The sequence below is a fragment of the Molossus molossus genome, unplaced genomic scaffold, assembly GCF_014108415.1.
Source record: "Molossus molossus isolate mMolMol1 unplaced genomic scaffold, mMolMol1.p scaffold_m16_p_6, whole genome shotgun sequence".
Lineage (NCBI taxonomy): Eukaryota > Metazoa > Chordata > Mammalia > Chiroptera > Molossidae > Molossus > Molossus molossus.
The window spans coordinates 59,626,017-59,652,389 of NW_023425399.1; the positions used below are offsets into that span (position 1 = coordinate 59,626,017).

Here is a 26,373-nt window from a genome sequence, read left to right on the forward strand (position 1 = left end):
TTATGGTTTTGGCATTAGAATTACTGTATGCTGGCTTCATAAAACGAGTTTGGAAGTCTTCCTTCTTATTGAATTTTTGAAATAGTTTGAGGAAAATGGGTGTTAGTTCTCTTTTTGAATATTAGGGAAAACACTCTTGTGAAGCCATCTGGGCCTGGGCTTTTGTTTGATGGGAAGTCTTGATTACCTGTTCAATTTTCTTAGTTGTTATTGGTCTAAGTTTTCTGTCTCTTCCTGTTTCAGTTGTGGGAGACTATATGTTTCTAGAAATTTGTCCATTTTGCTTAGTTTGTTGAATTTGTTGCCCTATAATTGTTTATAATATTTGTTAACAATCCTTTGTGTTTCTGTGGTGTCAGTTATTATTTCTCCTCTCATTTCTGATTTTGTGTATTTGGATTCTCTTTCTTTGTTTCTTGGTGAGTCTAGCTAAGGGCCCATCAATCTTATTTATCTTTTCATAGAACCAGCTCCTTATTTTATTGATCCTTTGAATTGTTTTTTTCGTCTCTATGTTATTTATTTCTGCTCTGATCTTTACTAGTTCCTTTCTTCTACTTGCTCTGGATTTTGTTTGTTTGTTTTCTTGCTTTCTAGTTGTTGTGAGGTTAGATAGTCTATTAGAAATTTTTCTTGTTTCTTGAGGTAGGCCTGTAGTGATATGAACTTCTCTCTCAGAACGCCTTTGCTGCCTCCCATAGGTTTTGTGGTGTTGTGTGTTCATTTTCATTGGTTTGCAGGAAGTTTTTAATTTCTTCCTTGATCTCCTCAGTAACACATTCATTGTTTAATAACATGCTGTTTAGCCTCTATGTATTCCAATGTGTTTGCATGTTCTTGTTGCAATTCATTTCTATTTTCATGCCACTGTGATCTGAGAAGATGCTTGATATGATTTCAGTCTTCTTGAACTTGTAGAGACTTAGTTTTTGCTCTATCATGTGGTCTATCTTTGAGAATATCCCATGTGTACTTGAGAAGAATGTGAATTTTGTAGTTTTGGGGTGTAATTCTTTGTAGATATCAATTGAATACATTTGGTCTAGTGCTTCATTTAGAGTCTCTGTTTCCTTGCTAACTTTTTGTCTAGAGGATATATCCAGTGGTGTTAGCAGGGTGTTGAAGTCCCCTGCTATGATTGTATTGCTGTCAATTTTTCTTTGAAGTCTCTGGACATTTTTTAATATATGTTGGTGCTCCTATATTGGGTGCATTTATGTTTACCAAGGTTATATCTTCTTGTTGGATAGATTCTTTCATTATTACGTAGTGGCCTTCTTTGTCTCTAGTTGTGGCCTTCATTTTGAAATCTGTGTTATCAGATATGAGTATTACTACCCCAGCTTTTTTTCCTCTCCGTTTGCTTGGAAGATTTTTTTTCATGCCTTCACTTTCAACCTATGTGAGTCTGTTGTTGTGAGGGGGGTCTCTTGTAAACAACATATAGATGAGACATGTTTCCTTATCCAATCAGCTACTCTGTGCCTTTTTATCACAACATTCAATTCATTGACCTTTAAGGTGAATATTGATATGTACTTATTGCCATTTTTTGTTTAATGGGGTTATATTTTTCTTATTATTTCTTCTAATTACAGCATTTCTTTAAACATTTCTTGCAGTGCTGTTTTGGTGCTGATATATTTCCTTAGCCTTATTTTTGTCTGGGAAAGTCTTTATTTGACCTTCTATTTTGAATGATAGCCTTGCTGTGTAGAGTAGTCTTGGATTCAGACCCTTGTGTTTCATGACCTTGATTACCTCATTCCTTTCCGTTCTGGCCTGCAGTGTTTGTGTTGATTAGTCAGCTGATAGTCTTATGTGGTTCCTTTGTAGGTAACCTGTTGCTTATCTTTTGCTGCCTTTAGGATCCTCTCTTTGTCTTCAATTTTTGGCATTTTAATTACTCTGTGTCTTGTTGTGGGCCTGTTTTGGTCCTTCTTACTTGGGGCTGTCTGTGCTTCTTGAAGTTGCATGCCTTTTTCCTTTTCCAAATTAAAGAAGTTTTCTGTGACTATTTCTTCAAATATATTCTCTAACCCTTGCTCATTTTCGTCTTCTTTGGGGACTCCTGTGATGCAAATATTATTACGTTTCCAGTTGTCCCATCGTTCTCTTAAGCTATCTTTTTGTTTTTTAATTGTTCATTTATTTTTGTTTTTAGATTGGTTGATTTTTTTCCACTTTGTCTTCATGTTCACTGATCTGGTCCTCGGCTTTCTCTACTCTGCTGTTTAGTCCTTCCAATGTGTTCTTTATTTCTGCTATGTCATTCTTCATTTCTTCTTGGTGGTTTTTAATTTTTTAGTGGTTGATTTTCAATGTTTCTATGTCTTTACTCATGGTGCTGTTGTCCTTACACATGGTGTTGAGTTTTCTCAAGATCATGGCTCTGAATTCTATTTCTGTTAACTTGCTTAACTGCACCTCATTTATCTCATCTTTGGTAGAGGTCTTTTGTTCTTTCATTTGGGATTTGTTTTATTGTTTCACCACTTTGGCTATCTCAGTGGTTTTGGAGCCTGCCAATTTTCCTGTGGGTGTTGGTGTTCTGGTGGTGTGGCTCTCTCTACTGGGTTTGGATGAGGGAGGGAGGAAGGACCCATGTTAAACATCACTCTCAAGTCTTACTTTCCTGGGTAGAGTTGCAAGCCCAGGAATGGTTCAGTTATCCTCTAACTTTTTGCCTGGAGGCTATTAGGTTACTTGAAGAGCCTTGGCTTCTCAGTTGAATGAAGAACTTCCTCAGGTGTTCAGCATAAGGGGATTTCCCAAGGGTGGAGCAGATGCTGGTTGTTAATGGGCCTTAATTTGCATTTGAATGGCCGCCTCTCTCCAGAGCCCTGGGAAGGAGTAAGATGACTACCATCATTTGTGGCTGAAAGTCAGCAAAAGCTCTGAGTGCCCTCCAAATCTCTAGTGTCTCCACACAGTTCCAGTACAGTCCGCCTTCCCTCTGCAGGAGCCCAAGGTGAGTGGCTGTGGATATTGCAGCGCTCTGTCCCGGCTGTGTGCTGTGGAACTGCTTGGGATTTTAACCCCACGGGCTCTCCTTACAGCTAAGACTGCTGCTGTCCTTGGGCTGGCTCCCAGTCCCCTTATTGCGCCTCCGCAATTCTACCACTATTTGTTCAGTGTCCCTGGTTACATTGTGTTCGCAAGCTGCTTTTCTGTTGTTTTTTTCCAACAATTTGTCTTTATTTTATTTGTAATTCCAGTTTGGTTCTGGGAGACGGTCTTTGTAGCTTCCATTCACTCCTCCGCCATTTTGGTTCCTAGGACTAAACTTAACCAAAGAAATAAAGGACCTATTCACAGAAAACTACAGGACATTGAAAAAAGAAATAGAGGAATATATGAAAAAGTGGAAGCACATACCTTGTTCATGGATTGGAAGAATTAACATGATTAAAATGTCCATATTACCCAAAGCAATCTATAGATTCAATGCAATCCCCATCAAAATAACAATGACATATTTCACAAGTTTATATGGAACCAAAAAAGACCCTGAATAGCCACAGCAATCTTGAAAAAGAAAGACAAAGTAGGCGGGATCACAATAACGGATATCACGTTATACTGCAAAGCTACTGTAATCAAAACAACCTGGTACTGGCACAAGAACACATAGATCAATGGAATAGAACAGAGAACCCAGAAATGGACCCAAAACATTATGCTCAATTAATATTTGACAAAGGTGGCAAGAGCATACAGTGGAGTAAAGACAGCCTTTTTAATAAATGGTGTTGAGAAAATTGGACAGCTACCTGCAAAAAAAGCAAACTAGACCATTAACTTATACCATACACAAGAATAAACTCAAAATGGATAAAAGACTTAAATGTGACTCTTGAATCCATAAAAATCCTTGAAGAAAATGTAGGCAATGAAATTTCAGACATCATACGCAGCAGAATTTTCACTGATACATCACCTAAGGCAACAGAAACAAAGGAGAAAATGAACACATGGGATTACATCAAACTAAAAATGTTCTGCACAGCAAAAGATACAATCATCAAAATGGAAAGGCAATCCACTGTATGGGAGAGCATAATTGCCAATGATATATCAGATAAGGGGCTAATTTCCAAAATATATAGAGTACTCATACAATTCAACATCAGGAAGACAAAAAAAACAAATTAAAAAATGGGCAGAGGACCTAAATAGACACCTCTCTAAACAGGACATACAAATGGCCAAGAGACATATGAAGAAATGCTCAACATCACTAATCATCAGAGACATGCAAATTAAAACAACAATGAGGTATCACCTCTCACCTGTCAGAATGGCTACCGTTAACTCATCATCAAACACGTGTTGGCAAGGGTGTGGAGAAAAGGGGACACTACTACAGTGCTGTTGGGAATGCAGACTGGTGCAACCACTATGGAAAACAATATGGTGTTACCTCAAAAAATTATAAATTGAATTGCCATTTGACCCAGTGATCCCACTTCTAGGAATATACCCTAAGAAGCCTGAAACACCAAAGAGTATATGTACCCCCATGTTCATAGCAGCACTATTTACAATAGCTAATATCTGGAAACAGCCCAAATGTCTATCAGTAGGTGAATGGATAAAACAGCTGTGGTACATAATACCCAATGGAGTACTATGTAGCTGTAAGAAAGAAGGAGCTCTTATCCTTTGAGATGGCATGGACAGACCTGGAAAGTGTTATCCTATGCACAAGTAGCCAAACAGAGAAAGACAAGTATCATATGATCTCACTTATTTCTGGAATATAATGAACATCACAGTCTGAAGAATAGGATAGTCCCAGAGACGTGGAAGTAGGATAGAGACTGACAATCCCCAGAAGAGAGAGTGGCCAGGGGAGAGATAAACCACAGAACTTATACGCATGTATGCATGACAAATGGACATGGACAAAAAAGCTGAGGATAGGGCAGTGAGCTAGGGGAAGGAAGGTGTCAATGGAGCAAAAAGAAACATCTGTAACAAAAATAAATAAAAGTTAAGACACATAACATAAAAAATTAAATACATAAATAAATTAGTAGGGCGGAAAACAGCATGGTACTGGCATGAAAACAGATATATAAATCAATAGAACAGAATAGAAGGCCCAGAAATAAATCCACTAGCTTATGGTCAATAAATATTTAGCAAAGATGGCAAAAGCATACAATGGGATAAAGACAGTCTCTCCAGTAAATTTTCTTTGGAAAATTTGACTAGTACATGCAAAAATGAAACTAGACCACCAACTTACACCATTCCCAACAATAAACTCAAAATGAATTAAGACATATATGTAAGACTAGAAACTATAAAATTTCTCGATGAAAAGATAGGCAGTAATATCTCTAACATTTCTTTTAGCAATATTTTTTATGATACATCTTCTCAGGCAAGGGAAATAAAAGAAAAAATAATCAAATGGAACTATATCAAACTAAAAAGTGTTTCTACAGCAAAGGAAACTATCAATAAAGATATTTACCAGTGATACATTTGATAAGGTGTTAATATTAAAAATTTATAAAGAACTTACACATCTCAATACCTAAAAAACATACAATCCAATTAAAATCTAGACAGAGGACCTGAATAGACACTTTTCCAAAGAGGATATACAGATGGGCAATAGACATGTGAAAAGATGCTCAGTGTCACTAATGGTCAGAAATATGCAATTAGAACCACAAGAGATATTACCTCACACCTGTCAGAATGGCTATCATCAGTATATCTACAATCAAGTATTGGCAAGGATTTGGCAAAGAGGGAGCCTGCATGTACTGTTGGTGAGAACACAGATTTGTGCAGCCATTATGGAAAACAGTATGGGGTTTCCTCAAAAAATTAAATTATGATTCCACTTCTGGGAATATATCTAAAGAAACAGAAAACACCAATTTGAAAGAATATACACACCCCTATGTTCATTGAAGTGTTATTTACAAACGTGAAGATATGTCAGCTACTTCCAGTTAAGATGGCAGTGTAGGTAAATGGCACAGGTGTGTGGCCTTCTCCTACAACCACATCAAAAATACAACTGAACTACAGAACAACCATCATTTAGAACTATCAGAAATCGAGTTGAATGGAAGTCCTACAACCATGAAATTAAAGAACCACACATCAGGACTGGTAGGAGGGGTGGAAGCATAGAAGGGCTGGTCTTACACCCATTTGTGTCAGAAAAAAATCAGAAGGGATATCTCGGCTGTGAAGCTTCCTTCTGAGGAGCAAAGGGTCCCAGTTTCACACCAGGCCTCCCAGGTGAGGGTTCCAGTGCCAGGAAGTGAATTCCCCATAACTTTGGTTATAAAAACCAGTGGAGAATGAGACTGAGGGAGACTGTGGATACTGGAGTCACAGGCAGTTCCTCTTAAAGGGCCTGCCTATGGACTTACTCAGATTCATTTCCTTTGTGCTCTATCACAGTGGCAGCAGTTTGAAAGGCACCAGAGACATACAGTGAGGAACTGAATTGTTTGGCATTACGGCAAGAGATGGAGGGGCAGCTTTCTCCCAGACAAAAGTGCTGGCAGAAACCATTATTCCTTTGCTGAGCCCTCCTGCACAGAGCGAACAGATGGGTGCCATATCTGAAACTTCATCAACACTGTTCATCCCAACGTGGTGATTCCCTGAGACTCTGCCTCATCCAACTTTCATGTCCATTCAAGCTGTTTTCAGTGGCTTTACCCAGGAATGGCCTGTCTTGGTTCATGCTTTAGATTTTCCATAAATCTCTCAAACAAGCAGCAAAAGGCCTTAGCCAGATGCATATCTTTCACTAAGTGGTCCAGCACCAGTAGCAGCCAGCCTTGGTTCACAGCTTGGTTTTGCCTGGGCACCTCCAAGCCCAGCAAAAGAAGTAGCCTTCTACAGATTGCTTTGGTGACCCCAAACAGAACACAGGCAGTGGCTGACCTTGGCCTGTCCCTCGGCCTGTCCCTCCCTGGGTGAGCCAGCACACCCAGTGGACAGCTTCAGATCACGTTGAAGCTCCACCACCCAACCACCTCCCCAAGCGACACACTCAAGGGGTGAACTCAGGGGGTACCAGAGCCCTATTGAATCAAGTCCTGGTCTGTGCAGTGGGTTCCTGCACAGCTGACCCTCCAAGTTGGTTGGAGGTTGGTGGTTAGTGGTCAGACAGTTTGTGCAGCTGATCAGCCTGAGTAAATTCCTCCCATTGACATGTAACAGCAATCAAGATTCAAATACAACAAAATGGTGTACAGACACATGGGGGCTGTACCTCAATTACCCAGCTGGGGTGATGGGGGAGGCTGTGTCATTGGACCCTATAGGACACCTACTACATTTGGCCACACTGCCAAGCCGAGGAGACATAGCAGCTTGACCTACTACATAGAACCAAACACAAGGAGTTGGTGGCCCAAATGAAAATACAAAGAAATATGTCCAAAATGAAAGATCAAAACAAAATTCCAGAAAAAGAATTAAACGAGCCCTGCTGGTGTGGCCCATGCACCAAGAGGTCGCTGGTTTGATTCCTGATCAGAACATATGCTCAGGTTGTGGGTCAGATCCCCAGTTTGGGGCATGCAGGTGGTGGCCAATCGATGTTCTCTCTCATTGATGTTTTTATTTCTCTCTCCCTCTCCCTCTCCCTTTCTCTCTCTCTAAAAGCAATAAAAAAAATTAAATGAAATGGAGAGAAGCAATTCACTAGATGCAGTGTTCAACACTCTGATTATAAGGATGCTCAGTGAACTTAGTGAGAGCTTCAGTAACATTAGAAAGAACCAGTCAGAAATGAAGGATGTACTAAATGAAATAAAGAATAATTTACAGGGTATCAACAGTATAGTAGGTGAAGCCGAGACTCAAATGATCAATTTGGAATATAAGGAAGGAAAAACAATCAGAACAGCAAAAAGAAAAACGAATCTCCCCCCACCCCAAAATGAGAATAACATAAGGAGCCTCTGGGGCAACTTTAAGCATACCAACATTTGTATTGTGGGGTTGCCAGAAGGACAAGAAAGAAAGCAGAAATTGAAAACCTATTTGAAAAAGTAATTACTGAAAACTTCCCTAACTTGGTGAAAGAAGCAGACATACAAGTCCAGAAAGCACAGAGTATCTCAAACAAAATGAACCCAAAGAAGCCCACACCCAGACACATCATAATCAAAATGCAAAGGGTTAAACACAGAGAATCTTAAAAACAGCAAGAGAAAAGCAGTTAGTTACCTACAAGGGAGCTCCCATAAGACTTTAAACTGATTTTTCAACAGAAGCTTTACAGGCCAGAAGGGAGTGGCAAGAAAGATTCAGTGATGAAAACTAAAGACCTGCCCTGGCTGGTTTGGCTCAGTGGTTAGAGCGTTGGCCTGTGGACCAGAGAGTCTTGGGTTTGGTTCCTTCTAAGGGCATGTACCTTGGTTGCAGTTTGTCCCTGGCCCTGGTTGGGGTTGTGTGGGTAGCAATCACTCGATGTGTCTCTCTCACATCGATGTTTCTCTCTCTCTTTTCCCCTCTCTCCTTCTCGTTCTATTTGAAAATAAATGCAAAACCGTCCTCGGGCGAGGATAAAAAAGAAAAGAAAAGAAAACCAAGGACCTACAACCCAGATTACTCCCTCTTTCAAAGCTATCATTTGGAATTGATGGCAATATAAAGAGCTTCTCAGACAAGCAAAAGCTAAAGGAGTTCATCACCACCAAACCAGTATTATATGAAATGTTGAAGGGTCTTCTTGAAGAAGATAAAAAGTAAGAACAATAAACTGTCAGTAAATACCTATTTATTGATAATTGAATCTACAAACAAAATGAACCATCAGAACAGAAACAGACTCATTAATACAGAAAAGTTTTTGTTGATTGCCAGATGTGGGAGAATTGAAGGGATTAAGAAGTATAAGTTGGTTGTTACAGAATAGTCATGGAGCAAGTGTAAAGTACAATTTAGGAAAAATAGTTAATATTCTAATAACTAGACGTGATGCAGGATGGGTGCAGGATTTATTGGGGTGATTACTTATTAAGTTATGTAATATGTGGTCACTGGGATGTACACGAAACTGATATAATGATGTATGTCTATTGTAATTGAAAATAAAAAATGATTTTAAAAAATGATATGGAAGCATCTCAAGTGCCCATCAATAGATGAGTGGATATAAAAGCTGTGGTACATATATACTATGGAATTTTATTCTGCCATGAAAAAGAAGGAAATCTTACCATTAGTGACAGCATGGACGGGACCTAGGGAGTATTCTGCTAAGTGAAATAAGTAATTCATGGAAAAACAAATACCATATGATTTCACTTATGTGTGGTATCTAACGAATAGAATAAAGGAATAAACAAAATTGGAACAGATTCATAGGCACAGAACAGCCTGATGGTAGCCAGAGGTGTTGTAGGGTCAGGGGCTGGGTTAAAATGGTTAAGGGATTAAGAAGTACAAATTGGGCCCTGGCCAGTTTGGCTCAGCAGACCTGTGGACCAGAGAGTCGTAGGTTTAGTTCTGGTCAAGGGCACGTACCTCAGTTGCAGTTCGATCCCCAGCTCTGGTGAAGGTTGTGTGAGAGGCAACCAGTCTGTGTGTCTATCTCACATCTCTCTCTCTCTCTCTCTCTCTCTCTCTCTCTCTCTCTCTCTCTCACCCTCCCTCCCTCCCTCCCTCCCTCCCCTCCTCCCTCCCTCCCCTCCTCCCTCATTCCCTCCCTTCCACTCTATCAAAAAATCAATGGAAAAAATATCCGTGAGGATTAAAAAAAAAAAAGTACAAATTGGTAGTTACAAAATAGTCATGGGGCTTTAAAGTACAGCATTGGAAATATAATTAATAATATTGTAATAACTATGAATAATACCAGGGGGTTGTTTGAAATATCAGGGGGAACACTTTGTAAAGTATGTGGTTGTCTAACCATTATGCCATACACCTGAAACTAATACAAAATCATATTGAATGTAAACTGTAAGTGAAAAATGATATGAAAAAGCCACCAATCCCAAAGTCACTTAGATTTTTCTCCTCTGTTTATCTTCTAGTTTTATAGTTTTGCATTTTACTTTTAGGTTTATGATTTCTTTTGAGTTAATTTTCTTGAAGGGTGTAAGGTTTATGTCTCAGTTTATACTTTTACATGTGGATGACCAGGCTTTCCAGAACCATTTGAAGAAAAGGCTTTTTTTTTTTTAACTTAAAATGCATTGGGGTGACATTGGTTAATATGTATATTTCTATGATAATGATCTCTATATTTCATTGTGTGCCCACCACCCAAAGGCATATCATATTTGGCTACCATATATTTCACCCCCTTTACCATTTACTACTCCTTTAACCCCCTCTTCCCTCTTATAATCACCATAATGTTGTATGTGTCTGTGAGTTTTTGTTTGTTTTTACTTGATTGTTCATTTGTTGCTTTCAGTTTTATATGGTTCTTAACTTTTTCTGTCTTATTTTACTTCAGGTGATATTCTCAATATCTTTCCATGGTGTTACAATTGGCAATATTTTGCCTTTTCTTATGACTGAGTAGTTTTCCATTGTATATGGGTGCCACATCTTTTTTATCCAATAATCTATTGAAAGGCAATTCATTTGTTTCCATGTCTTGGCCACTGTGAATACTACAGTGAACATAGAGGTGCATATATCTTTGGGACCAGATATTTTCGATTTTTTGGGTAGATACCCAGAAGATGGGTTGCAGGGTTTTATGATAATTCTATTCTTAATTTGTTGAGGAACCTCCATACTGTGTTCCATAGTGGCTGTACCAGTTTACATTCCCACCAACAGTGATAAAGGTTGTTGTTTTTTCCTCCACAACCTCTCCAACACTTGTTATTACTTGTTGATAATAGCCATTCTATCCCATGTGAGATGGGTATCTCATTGTAGTTTTGATGTGCATTTCCCTAATAGCTAATGAAATTGAGCATCTTTTTATGTATCTTTTGGCCATTTGTATGTCTTCTTAGGAGAAGTGTCTGTTGAGGTCCTTTGCCCATTTTAATTTGGATTGTTTGTTTGTTTGGTGTTGAGTTATATGAGTACTTTATATATTTTGGATATTAACTTCTTGCCGAAGCTATTGTTTGCAAATATCTTCTCCCATTCTTTTGATTGTCTTTTTGTTTTGTTGACTTCTTTTGCTGTGCAGAGTTATTTAGTTTGATATAGTTCCATTCGTTTATTTTTGCTTCTACTTCTCTTGCGTTAGGGGTCAAATTCGTAAAATTTTCTCTTAAGACCAAGGTCCATAAGTTTAGTATCTATGTTTTCTTCTATGTAATTTATTGTTTCAGATCTTATATTAAGGTCTTTGACCCATTTTGAGTTTATTTTCTTTTTTATGGGGACACACTGTAGTCTTTCATTTTTTTGCATGTTGCTCTACAATTTGCCAGCATCATTTTTTGAAGAGACTTTCTTTTCTCCATTGTATGTTTTAGGTTTTTTGTCAAAAATTATTTGCCTTTATACAGGTGGGTTTATTTCTGGGCTCTCAATTCTGTTCTATTAGTGTGTGTGTGTGTGTATGTGTGTGTGTGCTTTTACAAAGCCAGAGGTATCACACTCCCTCACTGTATAAAGCGACGATAATCAAGACTGTTCTTTTTTTTTTTTTTTTTTCTCTTTATTGATTTTTTAGAGGGAGAGGAAGAGGGAGGGAGAGAGACAGAAACATCGATGGGAGAGAACATTGACTGGCCGCCTCCTGCATGCCCTCCAGTGGGGATTGGGGCCCACAACCTAGGCATGTGCCCTGATCAGTAATCGAACCAGCTGCCTCTTGGTGCATGGGTCGATGCTCAACCACGGAGCCACACTGGCCAGGCAAGACTGTCTTTTTTTTGCATTGAATTGCCTTTGCTTATTAGTCAAAGGTCAGTTGACTGGGTTTTTTATTATTATTATTATTGATTTTTTTTTTTAGAGAGAGGAAGGGAGAGGGAGAGAGAGATAGAAACATCGATGAGTGAGAACATCGACTGGCCGCCTCCTGTATGACCCCTGCTGGGGATTTGGCCCACAACCTGGGTATGTGCCCTGACCAGGAATCGAACAGGCGTCCTCTTGGTACATGGGTTGACGCTCAGCCACTGAGCCACACCGGCCGGGTCAGTTGACTGTGTTTTTGTGAGTAATTCTGGGCTCTTTGTTCTGTTCCACTGATCTATTTGTGTATTCTTTTGCCAGTACCACACTGTCTTCATTACTGTTCCTTGATTTTTTTAAAATAAATAAGAATATGAACAGATTGTCCCACTCCCCAAAGCATTTCACTGCCCTGCCATTGCATTTACTTGATGAAGACTCAGAACCTTCAGACAGTCTGTCCCTGTGAGGCCCTATGTGATGTGTGAAGCCCCCTCGCTTTATGCTAGCTCTGCCTTGTCATTAGAATGTTTCGTTTTGTTTCAATCATTCCGCGTTCTTCCTAGCCTTTGTATTTACTGTTTCTCTCTCTGGAATTCTAACTCCCTCTTCTCCTTGTTAACTGTTTACAGGTCTCAGTTTAAAATTTATATTCTTAATGAGGGCTTCCCTGATCTTCAGATTAGATTAGGGCTTTCTATTTTATGTTCTAATAATACCCTTCCTCTCTTTATAATAATATATTATCTAATTATATGACTTACTATTTTTTTTCCTAAGACGAAAGCCCTGTGAAGGCCAGATACCTCATCTATTTCTTCATTACCACATACACTTTGTTCATGGTAAATATCTGTTAACTAAATTAATGAGTAAAGGGAAAGAAACTAAGTACTCTGGACATTATTAGTTAGATTAATGGAAAATTATCCTTTTTTGGGTAAATTTTACTAGATGTGAGGTTACCACATATAGTATTTAGGGAGTGCAGTGGGAAGTTTTATTGTCTTTTGTAATATTTTTATGAACAAGATGGGGAAGTGTCAGATTAATATTTACAAAGTTTGGTTGTAATCGATGTCAGCATGGGAAAAATGTCTCTGGTGTTCTGAAGGGCTTCTTAGTTGGGACTATCTTATTTAACATTTAAATTAATTTGTGAAGTCTCAGAAGACATACACAAATTGGTAAATGTTATAAGTTTAGGAGTGATAGGCAATGAATTAGATGGTGGACTTTAGATTTTAAGCAATTTTCTTAAGCTACAATGATTGGTCAAAAAGATCTTTACAAACACAGGCTTATAGAGAAAGATGTTTAACTATTATGTAATATGTATGACTTGGCCACTGTGGTTGACTGTAAACCCAAAGCGTTAGCAATTTAATGATTTTACCTGAAATCTGAATAGCGAACTGGGTGTTCTTTTATAGGCGTATGGATGTGGAACAAGGAAGATGCTCATTTGGTGTGTTCTCTGATGATTATACTACACATGGAATAGGATTTCATTCTGGATGCCACAATTTAGATAAACATTGGCAGTTTAGGAGATTTTCAGATGTTTAGCTTTATGGTATAGTAGAATTGTGGATATGAAATTTCGTAAGTAACAAGTCCAGGTTGAATGAAGTCCTGGCTTTGTTACTTATTAACTGTCTTACATTAAAAAAAATTATTGACTCTCTTTGAAGCTCAGTTCTCTTATCTTTAAAATAGGGGTAATGTCGCCCTGGCTGGTTTGGTTTAGCAGTTAGAGGGTCAGCCTGCGGTCCAGAGAGACCTGGGTTTGGTTCCCGCTAAGAGCGCATATCTTGGTTGCAGTTTGTCTCCAGCCCTGGTTGGGTTGTGCGGGTGTCAGCCACTCGATGTGTACCTTTCACGTCGATGTTTCTCTCTCTCTCTCCCTCCCACTCTATCTGAACAAAAAGTGAAAAAATGTCTTTGGGTGAGGATAAAAAAAAAAAATAGGGGTAATGTCTACCTCACAGGATTGTGATGAATAAAGGAAATAATGGCCCTAAAAAAACTGTTATACAAGTGTAACATCTAATGGGGAAGAGGACTTGAAGAGTTGAAGAAACTTCGTTTTTATTTTTAGGCTGGAGAAGAGGGCATTTTGGCAATGAGGCATGACAATCAAGGCAAGAGCAGCTACTGTTTGTTGAATGTCAGCTAAACTGCCAGGCATCATGCTTGACAACCTTGATATAGATCATCTTCATTTAATCAGATTTGGCATTAAAGACTTTTGTGCTATTGTAATTTATACATGCTTAATAAAGTTTTTAAAGCACAATCTTTGTGCAAAGCAAAGTTCTAGGCATTGTAGCAAATACCAGGAAGAATCATACATGATTCCTGTCTTAAAGAAGTTTACATTCTAGCAAAGGAGACAAATCTGGATTCAAATATTTTTAGGAAGTAAAAGGCAATATGAAAAGGAAGGGCCAGATGAAGAGGATTAACATGGTTAGAGTAAGACTGACTGCCTGTGGGTTCAGTGGGCTTATAACCAACCTTGGGTGCTTTACATGAAACATTGCTGCTAGTGCATATGCTGCTGTTTTATAGTGAGGCTACCCTCAGTGACTGGGCATGATTGGATATGCAGGCCAGAGTACAGGCAATTCTATTTTTCTGTCTCTCTGCCTCAGACCTGTAGGGCTTTACAGCCAACTATCACTAGCTGAGAGGTAATTAGGTCTGATGTTGTAGCAGCCTTAAATTTTGGAATATGTGGTTTTTATCTCATGTCTTCTTTCCCCCACCCTTTAGCAATCAGTAAAGCTTAAAATGTTATCTAAACATTTCCACGGCTTTTGGCAAATGAGCTTCTAAAATTAGTATAAGTTTTTATCTAGGCAAGCTGGTGTGTTCATTTACTGTTATGTTTCAGTTATTTTTCTGGTGGTTATTCATTATCCCCAACTCAAGACTGTTTGAAGAACTAGATATGTGCTTTTTTAGAAAAAGGTTGAAAGTTCTCTCAGTCCATGAAAGTGGTAGGTCACCTGGGATACATGTCAGTCTAATAATGCACAGCTTTGTTATGCTGTGTTTCCAATAGGCTAGGTTAAATGTAGGACTACTTTATGGCTCAGGTTTAAATCAGGAAAGGTGAATAGATTTGGGACATTTAAACCAGGTCAGACATAGTTTATTCTTGACCTAGGAGACCCTGCAGAATGTTTCAGAGCTGTTTGGGGGCTAAATCACCCTGTAATGGTCTGTTGGAATGAGAAAGATTGAAGTGACAGGTGTTTTTGCCTATGTCCATAAATTCCATCTACAGCTTTAAACCATACACATTTTAGTAGAAGGAATTTATATTTTGGCTCATTGATTTACTAGCTATTGTATCTTTGATGTTTATAAAATAATGTGAAGATATAAATATGAATCATACAGGGTTTTACCTTTAAGGAGCTTAGTCTTATTGGGGAATTAAGATATGTACATAATTCTATAATCTAAGTTAAAAAGGGAAATGTACCACATAAAGGTACAAGTCAATGTTATGTGATTCTGAAGAAAAAACTATTGTTTTCATCTAATGAAGAAGGGTGAGTAGAGGCTGTGATGTGATGGTGGAATTAGGGTCAGCAAGTCATTTCGGAAGAGATTCCTTGAGGAGGGAATGGAGAAATGAGTAGAATTTGGAAATCTATAAAAACCATGTAGAAAGTGGATACAATACTGAATAATGGCATAAAGACAAAAGGTAGAGCATATAAAGGAAAGAATAAGAAATCAGTATAGTTGGACAATAGCAAACTTAAGTGATAAGAAAATTAAGTGAAAAGATAAGTTATAGCAAGATGAAAAAAAAGATAGAATGTTAGAGTAGATTTGTCATTTAAGACCTACTCACCCATCCTGGAAATGTTTATAGTTTCTTTTTTTTTTTTTTTTTTAATCCTCACCTGAGGACATTTTTCCATTTTTTGCTCAGAGTGGGAGGGAGGGAGAGAGAGAGAGAGAGAGAAACATTGACGTGAAAGGGACACATTGAATGGTTGCCACCCTCATGACCCAGCCAGGGCCGGGGACAAACTGCAACCGAGGTACATGCCCTTAGTGGGAACCAAATCCGGGTCTCTCTGGACTGCGGGCCGACGCTCTAACTGCTGAACCAAACCGGCCAGTGCTGGAAATGTTTAGAAGACACACTTTTACCATGACTGTGAGAAATAAAATTATGTCCGGAGCCCTAGCATACTCAAAGAGCTCTGTGATTGTTCTCCTTTGTAGATTAGAACTTACAGAGGGAAGACTATAGTCACTGAATTGGAAAACCTGAGTTCAGTAGAAGTAATTGGACCCCTTAGTGGCAGAGGCCATGTGGCAGTACTCAATCACCAAAGACAAAGTGTGCATGGGTACTGTAATGAACTGAAGAGTCAAAGTAGCAATGAGACCTATGATGTTGGCTACTTGGTCATTCCTAGAAGTGGAATAGATAGGATGCCCATTGAATTATTTTATTTTATTTTTAATTGAATTTATTGGGATAACCTTGGTTAATACAATTATATAGGTTTCAGGTGTACAGTGCTATAATATCGCTGCTGTATATTGTATTGTGCATTCACCACACCAAGCCCATTAAATTATTACTTGATTTGTATAAATAGGAAAGTTGTAGGTTAAGGGAACAAAAGTCTAACTTGAATCATAAATACAGAGAGTCGTGGCCCCTCAGTTAATTCCCATACTTGAGCAATTTATAGACCCAGCCCCTTTAAATGAATGAGAGGCCAAGTCCCCTTGCGGGAAGACTCCAGTCACTACCAAAATTTTTAATTGTTAATCTTTCTCCCAGCCTTCCTCAAAGGGACCAATAGCCCTTTACTAATCATGCATTGGTGAATGAAAATAACCAAACATTTTTGGGGATTATTGGACAATGGCTCTGAACTAACACTGATTCTAGGAGACCCAAATGTCACTTTGGTATATACAGGTTAGAATAAGGCTATGGAGGCCAGATGATCAATGAAGTTTTAGTTCAGGTCCATCTCACAGTGAGGCCAGTCCATTCCTGAACCCATCCTGAATTTGGTTATTTCCCCAGTTTTGGAATACATAACTGGAATAGATAACTCAGCAGCTGGCAGAATCCCCACATTGTTTCCCTAACCTGTGAAGTGTAAGGGCTGTTATGATGGGGAAGACCAAGTGAAAGCCCCTAGACTGTCTCTGCCTAGGAAAATAGTACACCACAAGCAATGTCACGTTTCTGGAGGGATTGTGAAGATTAGTGCTACCGTCAAGGACTTAAAAGATGTAGGGGTGGTGATTTCTACCACATCTCCATTTAACCTGCCTGTTCAGCCTGTGCAGAAGACAGACGGATCTTGGAGAACGACATTGGATTATTGTAAGCTTAACCAGGAGGCTATAGTTGCAGTTGCTATATCAGATGTTGCTTCATTGCTTGAGCAAATTAGTACATTGACTCGACAAATGCTTTTTTCTCTATACCTGTCAATAAAGACCACCAGAGGAAGTTTCCTCTCACTTGGCAAGACCAGCAATACAACTTCACTTTCCTACATCAGGAGTATACCAACACTCTCCAGAGGTGGGGAACCTTTTTTCTACCAAGGGCCATTTGGATATTATAAAATCATTCGTGTGCCATACAAAATTATCAACTTAAAAATTAGCTGCTGTATTTGGTCAGGCTAATTTGGTGAGACATGTGACGTTAGCTGGTATGGATTTTGTGAGCCTTATGAGGCCCCTGGGCTGGACATTCCCTACCCCTACTCTAGCCCTATATTATAATTTTTAGTTCACAGGAATCTTGACTGCCTTTCAATTCCACAAGATATCAGTAGTCAATTACAGTGATATTATGCTGATTGTACCTAGTGAGCAAAAAGTTGCAACAACTTGAAACTTCTTGGTAAGACATTTGTGTGTCAGAGATTGGGAAATAAATTTGACACAAATTAAGGGTTCTTCCACTTCAATGAAATTTCTAGGAGTCCAGTGGTTTGGGACATGTCAAGATATCCTTTCTAAGGTGAAGGATAAATTGTTGCATCTGACCCTTCCTGCAGCAGAAAAAGAGGCACAGTGCCTAGTGTGGCCTCTTTGGATTTGAGAGGTAACATATTTCTCCAAATATGTTGTATTACTCTGGCCTATTTATTGCATGACTTAGAAAGCTGCTAGTTTTGAGTAGGGTGCAGTACAAGAGAAAGCTCTGCAATAAGTTTAAGCTGCTGTGCAAGCTGCTCTACCACTTGGGCCGTATGATCAAGCAGATCTAATAGTGCATGAAGTGTCAGTTGTAGATACAGATGCTGTTTTTAGAGCCTTTGGCAGGCACCTGTAGGTAAATTGCAGCACAGAATTTTGAAGCAAAGCCCTGTCATCCTTTGAGGATAACTATTCTCTTGAGAAACAGCCCTTGCATGTTACTGGGCCATAGTAGAGACTGAACACTTAAGCATGGGCCACCAAGTTACCATGCAACCTGAGCCATCCATTATAAACTGAGTATTATCTGACCCTTTAAGTCATGATGCTGAATTTGTACAGCAGGACTCTATCATCAAGTAGAAGTTGTATATATGTGACTGGGTCCAAGCAGGCCCTGAAGACACTGCCCAGATGCATTTCTATTTTACTGTCTTCTCTTACTATCCTATACGTATTGCCTTGTGGGGATTTCTACAACAGTTGACAAAAAAAGAGAGAAGACTCAGCCTTCTGCATGATATGCAGGCCACCACCTGAAAGTGAACAACTATAACATTATAGCCCCTTTCTGGGACTTCCATGAAGCATAGTGGTGAAGGGAAATCCTCCCAGTGGGCAGACCTTTGATCAGTGCACCTGATTTTGCATTTTGTTTGGAAAGAACATGATTAGAAAATTGATGACAAGGAAATTGGTGACCAGATATATGGACATACCTCCCTGAAATGGGCAAAAAAACTGTGAAGCTATTTGTATCCCATGTGACTGCTCACCAAAGAGTGACCTCAGCAGAGGAGGATTTTAATATTTAAATGGATAGGATGACCTGTTCTGTGGACACTAGTCAGCCTCTTTTCCTAGCCACCCTATCAGCAGAGGCCAACACTGAGCTCCCAATATGGCACTATTTCCAAGGGTGATCAGCCAGCTACCTGGTGGCAGGTTGATTACACTGGACCACTTCAATCATGGAAGGGCAACATTTTGTTCTTACTAGGACAGGCACTGACTCTGGATATGTATTTGCCTTCTCTGCTTGCTTGCTTCTGCCAAAACTTCCACCAATGGATCTACAGAATGTCTTATTCACCCTGATGTTATTTCACACAGCATTGCCTTTTCTTTTCTTTTCTCTTTTTTCTTAACTGATTTTAGAGACAGGAAGGAAGAGAGAGAGAGAGAGAGAGAGAGAGAGAGAGAGAATATTGATTGTCTACCTCCCTCTTGTACTCCGACCAGAGATTGAAGCTGTGCCTTTTCATATTTATTTATTTATTTATTTAAAATTTTATTTTTGTTACAGATGTTTCTCCTTTTTTACCCCATTGATACCCCCCTCCCGATCCCCGGCGCCCTGTTCCCTGCTTTGTTGTCCATGTACATTGGTTATGCATACATGCATATAACTTCTGTGGTTTATCTCTTCCCTCCCCCCACCATGGACTCTTCTGAGGGTTGTCAGTCTGTACCCTACATACATGTTTCTGGGTCTGTCCTATTCCTCAGACTGTTATGTTCATTATATTCCACAAATAAGTGAGACCATGTGGTATTTGTCTTTTTCTGCTTGTCTTGTTTCACTTAGGATAATACTTTCCAGGTCCCTCCATGTCGTCTCAAAGGATAAGAGATCTTTCTTTCTTACAGCTGCATAGTACTCCATTGTGGATATGTACCACCACTTTTTTATCCATTCGTCTACTGATGGACACTTGGGCTGTTTCCAGATCTTAGCTATTGTAAATAGTGCTGCTATGAACATGGGGGTGCACATATTCTTTCTGATTGGTGTTTCAGGCTTCTTAGGGTATATTCCTAGTAGTGGGGTCACTGGGTCAAATGGAAGTTCAATTTAATTTTCTGAGGTAACACCATATTGTTTTCCATAGTGGCTGCACTAGTCTGCATTACCACCAACAGTACACTAGAGTCGCCTTTTCTTCACACCCTCACCAACACTTGTTTGATGATTTGTGATGGCGGCCATTCTGACAGGTGTGAGGTGATACCTTGTTGTTTTAATTTGCATCTCTCTGATGATTAGTGATGTTCAGCATTTCTTCATATGTCTTTTGGTCATTTGTATGTCCTGTTCAGAGAGGTGTCTATTCAGCTCCTCTGCCCATTTTTTAATTGGGTTCTTTGTCTTCCTTTTGTTGAGTTGTATGAGTACTCTATATATTTTGGAAATTGACCCCTTATCTGATGTATCATTGGCAATGATGTTCTCCCATACACTGCGTTTCCTTTCCGTTTTGATGGTTGTTTCTTTTGCTATGCAGAAGCTTTTTAGTTTGACGTAGTCCCATGTGTTCATTTTTTTCTTTATTTCTGTTGCCTTAGGTGATGTATTAGTGAAAATTCTGCTGAGTATGATGTATGAAATTTTGTCGCCTACATTTTTTTCTAGAATTTTTATGGAATCACAGGTCATATTTAAGTCTTTTATCCATTCTGAGTTTATTTTTGTGTATGGTGTAGGTTGATGGTCTAGTTTCATTTTTTTTGCATGTACCTGTCCAATTTTCCTAACACCATTTATTAAAGAGGCTGTCTTTACTCCACTGTATGCTCTTGCCCCCTTTGTCAAATATTAATTGAGCATATTGCCTTGGGTCCATTTCTGGGTTCTCTGTTCTGTTCCACTTGTCTATATGCCTGTTCTTGTGCTATACCAGGCTGTTTGATTACAGTTGCTTTGTAGTATAACCCGATATTCGGTATTGTGATCCCACCTACTTTGTCCTTCTTTTTCAAGACTGCTGTGTCTATTCGGGGTCTTTTTTGATTCCATATGAACTTTTGAAATATATGTTCTAGTTCTGTGAAATATGTCGTTGGTATTTTGATGGGGATTGCATTGAATCTATAGATTGCTTTGGGTAGTATGGACATTTTAATCATGTTAATTCTTCCAATCCATGAACAAGGTATGTGCTTCTACCTTTGTATATCTTCCTCTATTTCTTTTTTCAATGCCCTGTACTTTTCTGCAAATAGGAATTTTACTTTGGTTAAGTTTATTCCTAGGTATCTTAATTTTTTTGCCGCGGTAGTAAATGGGATCGTTTTTTCAGTTTCTCTTTCTTGAGTTCATTGGTGTATAAGAATGCCATCGATTTCTTGACGTTAATTTTGTATCCAGCTACTTTGCCAGATTCATTTATTAAGTTTAGAAGATTTTTGATGGAGTCTTTGGGGTTTTCTGCGTATAGTATGATGTCATCTGTGAATAATGACAGTTTCACTTCCTCCTTTCCCATTTCAATCCCATTTATTTTTTCTTCATGTCTGATTGCTGTGGCTAATACTTCCAGTACTATGTTAAATAAGAGTGGCGAAAGTGGACATCACTGTCTTATTCCTGTTCTTAAGGGAAATGTTTTTAGTTTCTGCCCATTGAGTATGATGTTAGCTGTAGGTCTTTCATATATGGCCTTTATATTGTTGAGATATGATCCCTCTATTCCCACATTGCTGAGCGTTTTTATCAGAAATGGATGCTGGATTTTGTCGAAGCTTTTTCAGTGTCTATTGATATGATCATGTGGTTTTTATCCTTCATTTTGTTTATGTGGTGTATCACATTTATTGATTTATGAAAGTTGTACCAGCCTTGCATCCCTGGGATGAATCACACTTAGTCATGGTGAATAATATTTTTGATGTATTGCTGGATCCGATTTGCTAGTATTTTGATCAGGATTTTGGCATCTATATTCATCAGTGTAGTTTGCTTTCTTTGTACTGTCTTTTTCTGGTTTTGGAATTTGAATTATACTGGCCTCATAAAACGTGGTTGGAAGTCTTCTTTCTTCATGAATTTTTTGAAATAGCTTGAGGAGAATGGTGTTAGTTCTTTTTTGAACGATCGGTTAAACTCCCTGTGAAACCATCTGGGCCTGGGCTTTTGTTTGCTGGGAGAGTCTTGATTACCTCTTCAATTTTCTCAGTTGTTATTGGTCTGTTCAAGTTTTCTATCACTTTCCAGTCCAGTTTTGGGAGACTGTATGTTTTTAGAAATTGGTACATTTTGCTTAGATTGTCGAATTTGTTGCCATATAATAGTTTATAGTAGCTCTTAACGATCTTTTGTATTTCTGTGGTATCAATTGTTACTTCTCCTCTTTCATTTCTGATTTTATGGATTTGAGTTCTCTCTCTTTGTTTCTTGGTGAGTCTAGCTAACGGTCCATCAATCTTGTTTATCTTTTCGAAAAACCAGCTCTTTGTTTCATTGATTCCTTTGAATTGTTTTTTTTTTTTTTTTGGTCTCTATGTCATTTATTTCTGCTCTGATCCTTACTATTTCCTTCCTTCTACTTGCTCTGGGGTTTTCTTTTTGTTTGCTCTCTAGTTCTTTAAGTTGTGAGGTTAGATAGTCTATTAGAACTTTTTCTTGTTTTTTGAGGTAGGCCTGTAGTGCTATGAACTTCCCTCTCAGAACTGCATTCGCTGCATCCCATAGATTTTGTGTTGTTGTGTCTTCATTTTCATTGGTTTCCATGAAGTTTTTAATTTCTTCCTTGATCTCCTCGGTGACCCATTTATTGTTTAATAACATGCTGTTTAGCCTCCATATGTTTAAATGTCTTTGCATGTTCTTGTTACAATTGATTTCTAGTTTTATGCCATTGTGATCAGAGAAGATGCTTGATATGATTTCAATCTTCTTGAACTTGTAGGGATTTAGTTTGTGTGCTGTCATGTGGTCTATCTTTGAAATTGTCCCATGTGCACTTGAGAAGAATGTGAATTCTGTAGTTTTGGGATGTAATTCTGTGCAGATATCTATTAAATCCATTTGGTTTAGTGCTTCATTTAGAGTCTCTGTTTTCTTGCTAATTTTTTGTCTGGAAGATCCATGCAGTGGTGTCAGTGGAATGTTGAAGTCCCCTGCTATGATTGCATTGTTGTTAATTTCTCCTTTTAAGTCCTCCAGAAGACTTTTAATATATTTTGGTGCTCCTATATTGGGTGCATATATATTTATCAAGGTTATATCTTCATGTTTGATAGATTCTTTCAATATTATGTAGTGGCCTTCTTTGTCTCTAGTTATGGTCTTCATTTTGAAATCTGTTTTATCAGATATGAATATTGCTAACCGTTTGCTTGGAAAATTTTTTTTTTGCTTTCCGTTTGCTTGGAAAATTTTTTTTAATTCTTCACTTTCAACCTATGTGAGTCTTTTGTTGTGGGGTGGGTCTCTTGTAAACAACATATAGATGAGTCATACTTTCTTATCCAATCAGCTACTCTGTCTTCTTATCTGAGCATTCAGTCCATTTACATTTAAGGTGATTGTTGATATGTACTTACTTATTGCCATTTTTGTTTATTTGACCTTTTATTTTGAATGACACCTTTACTTGGTAGAGTAGTTTTGGATTCAGATCCTTGTTTTTCATGTCCTTTATTACTTCATACAATTCCCTTTCGGCCTGTAGTGTTTCTTGTGAGAAGTCAGCTGATAGCCTTTTGATGTTTCCTTTGTAGGTAACCTGTTGCTTATCTCTTGCTGCTTTTAGGATTCTCTCTTTATCTTTAATTTTTGGCATTTTAATTACTATGTGTCTCGGTGTGGCCCTGTTTGGGTTTTTGTTACTTGGGGCTCTCTGTGCTTCTTGAACTTGAATGCCTTCTTCCTTCACCAAATTAGGGAAGTTTTTTGTCACTATTTCTTTGAACATATTCTCTAACCGTTGTTCATTTTCTTCTTCTTCGGGTACTCCTATGATGCGAATATTATTACGTTTCCAGTTGTCCCACAGTTCTCTTAAGCTGTCTTCCTGTTTTTTAATTGTTTTTTCTTTTGGTTTTCTGATTGGTTGATATTTTCTACCCTGTCTTCTAATTCTCTGATTCTGTCCCTGGCATCCTGTACTCTGCTGTTTATTCCTTCCAGTGTGTTCTTTATTTCTGATATGTCATTCTTAATCTTTTCTTGGTGGTTTTTAATTTTCGATTGGTTGATTTTCAACATATCTATGTCCTTACTCATGCTTTTGACTTCCTCAAGGTCATGGCTCTGAATTCTAGCTCTGTTAACTTGCCTAACTGCTCCAAATTGATCTCATCTTCCATGGCCGTCTCTTGTTCTTTCATTTGGCTTTTGTTTCTTTGTTTCATTATTTTTGCTATGACAGTGGGCTTTGGAGCCTGCACAGTTTTCTCTGTGGTTGGTGGTGTTCTGTTGTTTGTGGCTCCCTCTCCTGGGTTTAGATGAGCAAGTGAGGACCCACGTTAACACCACTGTCAAGTCTTACTTTCCTGGTTAGAGTTGCTAGCCCAGGAATGGTACTGTTATTCTTTAGCTTTTTCCCTGGAGGCTAGCAGTCGAGGTTACTTGAAGAGGTTTGGGTTGTCAGTTGATTGAAAAACTCCCTCAGGTGCTCAGAGTAAGGGGATTTCCCAAGGGTATGTCTGATGCTGGTTGTTAATGGGCTTCAATTTGCATTTCAGTGGCCACCAGGTGGGGTTGAATCTCCGAAGGAGTGGCTTCCGCCTCTCCCCATTGCCCTGGGAAGGAGCAAGATGTCCCTTGTCCTGCCTGGCTACAACTCAGCAAAAGCTCTGAGCGCCCTCCAAATCTGTTACAGTCCAGTCTGCCTTCCCTCAGCCAGAGCCCAAGATGAGTGGCTGTGGCTATTTTAGCATCTGTCCTGGTTCTGTTATGTGGAGCCATTTGGTAGTTAATCCCGAGGATGCTGCTCACAGCTGCTGTGTTTGGGCCCTCGGCCTCCCTCTCACACCTCCGCAATCCTACCAGGATTGAGTCAATGTTCCTGGTTATATGGTCCTCACAAGCTGCTTTTCTGTTGCTTTTTCCTGTTGATTTGTCTTTGTTTTAGTTGTAATTCCAGTTTTGTCCTGGGAGACAATCTGTGTAGCTTCCATTCACTCTGCCGCCATTTTAGAATCCTCTTTTCATTTTGCTGTGCAGAAGCTTTTTGTTTAATGTAGTCCCATTTGTTTTTGTTTGTTTGGTTGGTTTTTTTTTTTTTCTTCTTTGTTTCTCTTGCCCTAGCAGATGTGTTGGTGAAAATTCTGGTACTTGAGATGTTTGAGATTTTGCCTCCTATGTTTTCTTCTAGGATTTTTATAGTTTCACAACTTACATTTAAGTTTTTTTTTATCCATTTTGAGTTTATTCTTGTGTATGGTGTAAGTTGGTGGTTTAGTTTCATCTTTTTGCATGTGCCAGTCTGATTTTCCCAACACTATTGTTGAAGAGAGTATCTTTACTCCACTGGATGTTCTTGCTTCCTTTGCCAAATATTTATTGACCGTAATGGTGTGGGTTGATTCTTGGATTCTCTGTTCTGTTCCATTGATCTTTCTACCTGTTCTTGTGCCATTATCAGGCTGTTTTGATTACAGTGACTTTGTAGTATAGTTTGATATTTGATATTGTGATCCCTTCAACTTTGTTCTTCTTTCTCAGGATTTCTGTGGGTATTTGGGATCTTTTTTGGTTCATATGAATTTTTGAAGTATTTGTTCTAGATCAGTGAAGTATGTTGTTGGTATTTTAATAGGGAAGGAGTTTTTAAATGAGAATAACTCCCTGGTATGTGTTGGCCTTATCCAATCAGTTGAAGGCCTTACAGTTCTATAAAAATGTTTAGTTATCTCCATTAACCACTTTTTTAAATGTTTCTAGGTTATTGAATCTTTGGGAATTATTATTTATAAAGCACTGGACTATGGTTTGAAGGAGAATGAAGAACGAGAATTAAGTCCTCCCCTGGAGCAACTCATCGATCACATGGCTAACACCATAGAAGCAGATGGTAGCAATGATGAGGGTTATGAGGCTGCAGATGAAGGCCTAGAAGATGAAGAAGATGAAAAAAGAAAAATTTCAGCTATCCGGTCATATAAAGATGTCATGAAGGTAAAGCAGCTGTTTACACAGTTTAACAGTTTCTTTCAAGAGTTATTTCATATTTATTTATTTACTTATTTATTTATTATTTTATTTATTTAATTTTGTTACAGATATTACCCTTTCTCCCCAGTTGACACCCTCTTTCTATAGTTATTTCACTTTTAAAAATTGATTGGTGATTTAGCGTTTGATAATAGTTCTTAGACTTTCAGCTAAAAGTGAAATGAATAAGGAACTAAAATATTCCAGATTCTGTGATTTGTTAGGACTTCAACATGGCCTTTTATTTTTTAATTTTTTTTATCTTCACCCGAGGACATTTTTTCATTTTTTATTCAGATAGAGCAGGAAGGAGAGAGATGAAGAGAGACAGAAAAACATTGACA

General features: G+C 38.5%; 1 protein-coding gene across 3 annotated transcripts in view; it reads left to right on the plus strand.

Moving 5' to 3' along the window:
* Positions 1 to 26,373, plus strand: part of SPIRE1 (spire type actin nucleation factor 1) — a 322,380-nt gene that overhangs the window by 136,265 nt on the left and 159,742 nt on the right. Inside the window, exons 1-3 of one of the 3 annotated variants that reach the window (XM_036244296.1) lie at positions 12,662 to 12,722; positions 17,377 to 17,464; positions 25,760 to 25,993. In XM_036244296.1, coding sequence (XP_036100189.1) covers positions 25,865 to 25,993 — 129 coding nt within the window. In that variant the 5' untranslated portion in view covers positions 12,662 to 12,722; positions 17,377 to 17,464; positions 25,760 to 25,864. Of the gene's footprint in view, positions 1 to 12,660; positions 12,723 to 17,376; positions 17,465 to 25,759; positions 25,994 to 26,373 lie in introns of those variants that run through there. The other 2 variants (XM_036244295.1, XM_036244294.1) reach the window with 2 other exon arrangements.